Source organism: Peromyscus leucopus, chromosome 1 (genome assembly GCF_004664715.2).
Source record: "Peromyscus leucopus breed LL Stock chromosome 1, UCI_PerLeu_2.1, whole genome shotgun sequence".
NCBI classification, from domain to species: domain Eukaryota; kingdom Metazoa; phylum Chordata; class Mammalia; order Rodentia; family Cricetidae; genus Peromyscus; species Peromyscus leucopus.
Window position 1 is genome coordinate 176,699,107 of NC_051063.1, and position 6,403 is coordinate 176,705,509.

A 6,403-nucleotide genomic window follows, 5' to 3' on the forward strand; every position below is an offset into this window, starting at 1 on the left:
CCGGCTGAGAGGAGAGAACAGATCAGAAAAAAGACTTTCTTTCTGCCCTTCACAGGTAAGCCTGCTCAATTGATAGACCTAAAGGAGCTTGCTAGTAAGGTTAGTGACTTGAGTTTGATGCTCATGGTGAAGGACTCCAAGATAGGTCTCATACCACATGAGTGTTATTTAAAGAAAAATAAATAAATAAAATAAATCGGGGTGGTGCCACAAGACCTTGATCCCAGAGAGTGGGGGAGGGTCAGAGTCTGTCTTTCCCCTCTTTCTGCTCACCTTCTGAAGCTCCCATAACTTCAAGGGGAACCCATCCACGCCCGAGTACTGTCGAACACTGACTCTCCATTTCAAACCCCAGGCACTGTCTGCCTATCCAGTTTTCTGCTGCCAACTCCCTGAAACCGCCGGGCCGGGTACCAAGTGGCTGCCCCAGGCTTGCTCGCCAAAGCTCCCCTCCTTCCCGTTAGCTGAGCAGCTGGGACCCGGAGCCTTGCAGAGGTCAAAGTGCCAAGTGCTTCTTTCAGCTCCCCACACGCCCTTTCACCCCTCTTTCCAAAGCTGTGCAGCGGGGCCTCTTCTGGGGGCCCAGACCAGATCTGCAGAGCTTGAGTCCCAGAATCACATACCTGCCAACCCCTCACCGTCCAAACCTTCTTCTGAGGGCCCAGACGTGAACAACTTCGGAGACTCCGCCATCTTAACCGCGGTCACTTTGGCTGCAGATGATCAGTTGGAGCCTTGACTGAGGAGTTCTTCTTAAATGCTACCACTGCTCTGGGCCCACCAATTGGGGACTTCCCACCTGTAGCTCCTCCCACTCTTGGATCCTCTGCTCCACCCCTCTGCACCCTCAGGGCATCCCCTAGCAGGATTCTCTGGTCCTCATGGACCAGCTACTTCTTTTGCTTAATCCAGGGACCTGGGGAAAACACTTGGCCCTGGCCCCACCCTCTCAAGCCTCGAAAGCCCAGGAGAAGGCCTGGTTTCACCCAGGATCATAAGAGGAAATGGGCCTGCAACCAGTCTGTTCCTTCAGGCGTTCATCATCACTCCTTCCTGAAGCTGAGTGCTTCTCCTCCAAGAACAGGGACCAACCCGGAGTCCCATGTCCCTGACGGCACCTTCCCCCTGGTCCTCCACATTACTGGGTCTTGTTAGAGTCACAGGGTTCCCTTTGGGCGTCTGGACTAGAAAGGTCAGAGCCTACCCTGCTTGGTAGGCTCTCTTCCAAGGCTTGTCCCTGAGCTAAAGGCTGATGGGAATCCTGGGCACAGCTGCTGTCTCCTGGGGTTGGGTAAAACCACCTCCTTTTCCTTTATTTACTTAATTTTCCTTGTTTGGTTTTTGTGATAGGAAAAGAAAATCCATGTCATTTATATCTATGTTAAAGATTCTACAAGGAGCTGGGTGTGGTGCCCACACCTTTAATCCCAGATTGGGAGGGCAGGCAGGTGGATCTTTCTGAGTTTGAGAATCCTACAACTGCCAGAGTTATGCAGAGAGACCTTGTCTCAACAAACAAACAAGCAAGATCCTGAGATTGTAGAAAATCTCTTAGGCCATGGTAGTAGCCTTTCACTGCTCACCTGACATCCTATTCTACCTTCGGGCGAATCCTTTCCCTTTTCCAATGTATTAACAGAACACTCACTTCCACCAAACCCAAAGAATGTCATCTGCAGGCTGGGCACGGTGGAGTTCACCTGCATTTCTACCATCCAGGGGCCAGAGGCAGGCAGATCTCTGGGAGGTCAAGGCCAGGGTGGTTCCACGCAGAGAATCACCACCCTGCAGTAATCACTTAGTTGTGGTCACACCAATTTACTTGGTAAATACCTTCTAGTTTTCAACCTCTGTCCTGTGACTAAACAAGCTCTCAGGCCTTCCCATTCTTGGCCTTCCATGGGGGAACTCAAAACCTGTTCCTTTATCACTATATTGAGCTCAGAGCAACTTATCACTCATATTGAGCTCAGAGTAACTGTTTTGACTTGATGTGTATGGATGTTTTGTCTGCATACATATATACAGTGCCCTTGGAAGGCAGAAGAGGGCTTCACAGTCTCTGGAGCTGAAGTTCCAATTCCAAACCACCACATGGGTGCTGGGAATCCAACCCACGTCCTCTGGAAGAGCAGCTTGTGCTCTTAATGGCTGAGCCATTTCCTCAGCCTCTAAACTATCTCTTAAAGACCTTAGGATCAGGGCCAAGTGGTGGAGGCGTACTTTAATCCCAGGACTTGGAGGCAAAGGCAGGGGCCCTGATCTCTGTGAGTTTGAGGCCAGCCTGGTCTGCAGAGAGAGTTCCAGGATAGGCTCCAAAAGCTACACAGAGAAACCCTGTCTTGAAAAATAAAACAAAACAAACAAACACCTCAACCAACATAGGTCCTGAGATGGCTGTGGGGGAAATGTATTTTGTTTGTCAACCAAGCCTGAAGACCCAAGTTCCGTTCCCATTCTTCCTTGTGGAAGAATGGATTCCTAAGTTGCCCTGGCTGCTACACAACCAGCTGACATCCACAGACAAACACAAAGTTTTTTTAAAAAGTAATTTTATTTATCAATTAATTTCATCAATCTGCCATTCCCCGATCTAAAAGCCCCAAACATGTCAAATTGCTAAGAAGCAACTTGAGAAGCAATGTAGGCAAGGAAAAAAAAAATCAAATAACTCCAAAAGCTACATAGAGAAATCCTGTAATCAAATAAAACTAGAAAATACTCATACTCATGTATAAACTTGTCCCTGGGAATTAGAGGCAAGATCAAGGTCATTCTGTTACAAATTAATTGATAGCTACCCTGAGGTACAGGCAACCTTGGGGGGGGTGTTAAAAGAATTAGAACCACAACCCCCAGTCCAGGAGAGGCAGAAATCATTGAGATGGGACCCTGTGGGGTGTGGCCCTACAAGGTCTAATGGAAGCCCCAGTCAGAGACTCAGAATCTCTGCTTGGCTTGACATCATCCATGCTATTTCTTGTCCAGCAGTGCCATGTGTCTTGACATCCAAGTGTTGAGGGATGGAACACGACCCCAACACACCCAGTCTCTGGAAAGCCTCCGGCATTTTGGTGAGTTCTGTGAAACCAGGAGTGGACAAGTGGGTTTGGACCACATGTTGGAGGGGCCCGTGGGTCAACAAACTCGGGATGGCAGAATCAGCAACTGTGCTCACAGCTGGTTGAAGACTCCGAGGAATTGATGGGAATGAGCCTGAACCGCCAGCTCGGTGGCCGGCAGCAGTGGTCTTTGTGGGACTCACAGGAAGAGGTGTTAGGACGGACAGACTGCTGCAGCCCAGCAATGCGAGGGCGCATCTCCTGCTCCAAGGAACGCTGGATGAACCAAGTCTGCAGGGTGGAAGGGCACATGGAAACACAGAGAGTCACCTAATGCTCCCTAGTCCCTGAGGCTTAGATACTGGTGGTGTGTGTGTGTGTGTGTGTGTGTGTGTGTGTGTGTGTGTGTGAGGCACGATGCTTAATCCAGTACCCAAAGGGAGGCCCCTAAGGAAGACTGAGGGTTCTGAAGGGCAGAGCCTACCAACTAGGGATCCAGCCTGCTCCAGTACCTAGGCTAGACCTTAGGGGCTTCTCAACCTTCCTTATGCTTCGACACTTTTAATAGGTTGTGGTGATCAATAACCATAAAACTGTTGTTTCTAGTTCAAAAATTACAATTTTGCTAGTGTTAGGAATGGAAGCCGGGCGGTGGTGGCCCACGCCTTTAATCCCAGCACTCGGAGCCAGAGGCAGGTGGATCTCTGTGAGTTTCTAGGCCAGCCTAGTCTACAAACCAAGTTCCAGGAAAGGCACAAAGCTACACAGAGAAACCCGGTCTCGAAAAACCAAAAAAAACAAAAAAAAATAAGGATCAAAAGGAAACACTTGATGTGCAACCTCTGTGAAAGGGTTCTTGGAGAGACAACCCCTCACCCCCACTCCCACCCCCGACTCCCTGGGCAAGGGTTTTAACCCAGGTGTGGAGAACCACTGGTTGATAGGCTCAAGGTGGGAGGGGACTCTGACCTCAACTTGTTTCTCCTTCAGGTTGAGTCTGGTGGCCAGGACCCTTCGAGCCTCGAGGTCTGGGTATGGCTCCAACTTGAACTGTCTTTCCAGTTCCCATAGCTGTTCCCAACTGAAGTCTCCATCATGGGGGTCCGGGGTGTCGGGGGCTGGGAGAAAGAGGGAGAAGTGTATCAGAGAAACCCTATCCTGGCCGGTGGAGAGTGATGGCTGAGCCCCCTGCTGCCAAGCCCGAATGATGACTTGGCCGTTTTGATCCTGAGGGACCTCATGGTGGATGCAGGGTACCCACTCAGGAAAGTGGTTCTCAGACCTCCACACATCCCCTGGCACTGTCACACACAAAATAAATAACTGTAAAAGCCTTTCTCACAACCCCAAGCTCTTCTTTCCACTTTGGGGGAGCCACTGCATCAATGGGAGGGAGACCTGTGATCCCACCACAAGGTCCCACTTTTCCAGATTCACTGAGTTCACCTTCTGGGCGTCGGGATCTGAACCTTTGAAAAGGGGGTATGGAGAGTCACACCCTTAATCCCAGCATTGGCTGAGCTGAGGCAGGAGAGTGGGGCTTTTGGTCCTGCTGTTCCCTACCAAGAACTGGGATTATAGACTAAAAAAGTTTGTTTGGGTGTAGTGGCACAAGCCTGTAATCCCAGAATTTGAGAGGCAGAGGCAGGTGGATATGAGTTGAAGTTAGACTAATCTACAGGGAAACCCTGTTGGAAACAAGAGTTCAAGATCATTTCCCACATGCCTGACTGACCTCCATGACACCCTGTCTCTAAAGAATTTAAAATTGCCTGGCGGAAGTGGCTTATCCCAGCACTCAGGGTGGGCAGGAAGGGTGTATGGGTGTGGGACAGGGGTCAGAGGCAGGTGGATCTCTGAGTTTGAGGATAGCCTGGTCTACAGAGCCAGTTCAAGGACAGCCAAGGCTACAAAGAAAAACTCTTGTCTCGAAAAACCAACCAACCAACCAACCAACTAACCAACCAACCAAAAGCCCACAGAAGAAAAATCAAAACTCAACGAGCTGATGAGTTTGCAAACACTTCCAGGTTAGTAAGTACAGGAGCCTCAGCCCCGGGCAGTCAGGCAGTATGGAGGAACCCCAGGAGTCTCCAACCAGACTGCTGCCACATGGCCTTTCTTTCCCTTCCTTCAACCCCAACCTCGCAGGAGTCAAGGTCCCATGAGCTCCCATCAGTTCATGATCACATGCAGACCCCCTTACCCCCAACTCTGTTGTGATGGCCTCACTTTCCACAAGGCTGGGTCTGCCCTGGGGCCAGACAGGGTCCGCAAAACCCAAGCCTGAGAATCGCATCCTTGCCCACTCCGTACCATCTAAACAGGCTCCTGAGGGTCTAGACTCAGGCAGGGGGAAGGGAGGCCTTTCCATCTTCTCTGTAGCTCACTCCAGCTGTTCTGAGAACCGAGTTTAAATACCACCTCCACCCTAGGCCTGGGACCCTCCCCCTGCAGCCCCTGGCAGCCTCCACCTCTCTAAATCACTCCACTTACAATGTAGTCCACATTGCCCTGCCGGCTTCACAGCCCCACCCTCCACCCAGGGTCTCCTGGGTAGCAAATGGCCCACTGCCAGCCAGATGCCCAGGTGTTCATTTCTTCTTGAACCTGGATGCCCTTTCTCCATTGCCAAGGACCAGTCTAGTGTCTCAGGCTGCTACCCTCCTTGAGCCTGGATTACCCAGCAACCTCTAGGTTTTTCCCTAGGTGCCTTGCCAGGAGGGCTTGGGTGACCAGGGTGATGGTCCCTTACTTAACTGTTGAAGCTAGGACCTTGCACTTCCTCGGTGCTTGACCACTGAGCCACTGGGAAAGGCCACTCTCAGCCTTTCCTCCCTGCTCCCTGACAGATCTCTGTAGACTATAGACTGTCCTTGAACTCAGAGACTGACCTACTTTGCCCTACCTCTCCCATTAAAGGGGTGTGCCATCATGATCTGCTTCAATCTCTTTTTGAGGGGTGTTTTGTTTTTGTTTGAGTTTTTTGGTTTTGTTTTGTTTTCCTGAGATGGGGTTTTTCTGTGTATCCCCGACTGTCCTGAAACTCACTCTGGACACCAGGATGGCCTCAGATTCAAAAATCCACAGGCCTCTGTCCATTTGATTAAAAGCATGCACCACCACTGCTCTGCCTCAGCCCGTAATTTTTAAAACTAGTTTTGAGTCCAGCAGTGGTGGTGGTGCACACCTTTAATCCTAGCACTTGGGAGGCAGAAGCAGGCAGATCTCTGAGTTGGAGGCCAGCCTGATCTACAGTGTTAGTTCCAGAACAGCCAGAGTTGTTATACAATGAAAATCTTTGGATCGAAGGATATGGGGGATGGCCAGGGTGACTGAAT

At 50.5% G+C, this 6,403-nt stretch overlaps 1 protein-coding gene across 1 annotated transcript; it reads right to left on the reverse strand.

Moving 5' to 3' along the window:
• Window positions 1-3,161: 3,161 nt before the first annotated feature.
• Window positions 3,162-5,361, reverse strand: LOC114681409 (homeobox protein SEBOX-like). The gene is made up of 3 exons (XM_028854901.1): window positions 5,295-5,361; window positions 4,032-4,180; window positions 3,162-3,353 (listed from the first exon to the last, which is right to left on the reverse strand). Exons 1-3 carry the CDS (start codon window positions 5,359-5,361, stop codon window positions 3,162-3,164), a joined length of 408 nt encoding a protein of 135 aa, XP_028710734.1.
• Between the last annotated feature and the right edge of the window lie 1,042 nt (window positions 5,362-6,403).

Excerpts from the sequence above, each read along its gene's own strand:
- LOC114681409 (XM_028854901.1), bottom strand. The coding sequence starts at position 5,361 with ATGCGATTCTCAGGCTTGGGTTTTGCGGACCCTGTCTGGCCCCAGGGC. Across the intron at positions 4,181-5,294 it reads CAGACCCAGCCTTGTGGAAA|CCCCCGACACCCCGGACCCC; the intron begins GTGAGGCCATCA and ends TCTTTCTCCCAG. Across the intron at positions 3,354-4,031 it reads TGAAGGAGAAACAAGTTGAG|ACTTGGTTCATCCAGCGTTC; the intron begins GTCAGAGTCCCC and ends TCCACCCTGCAG.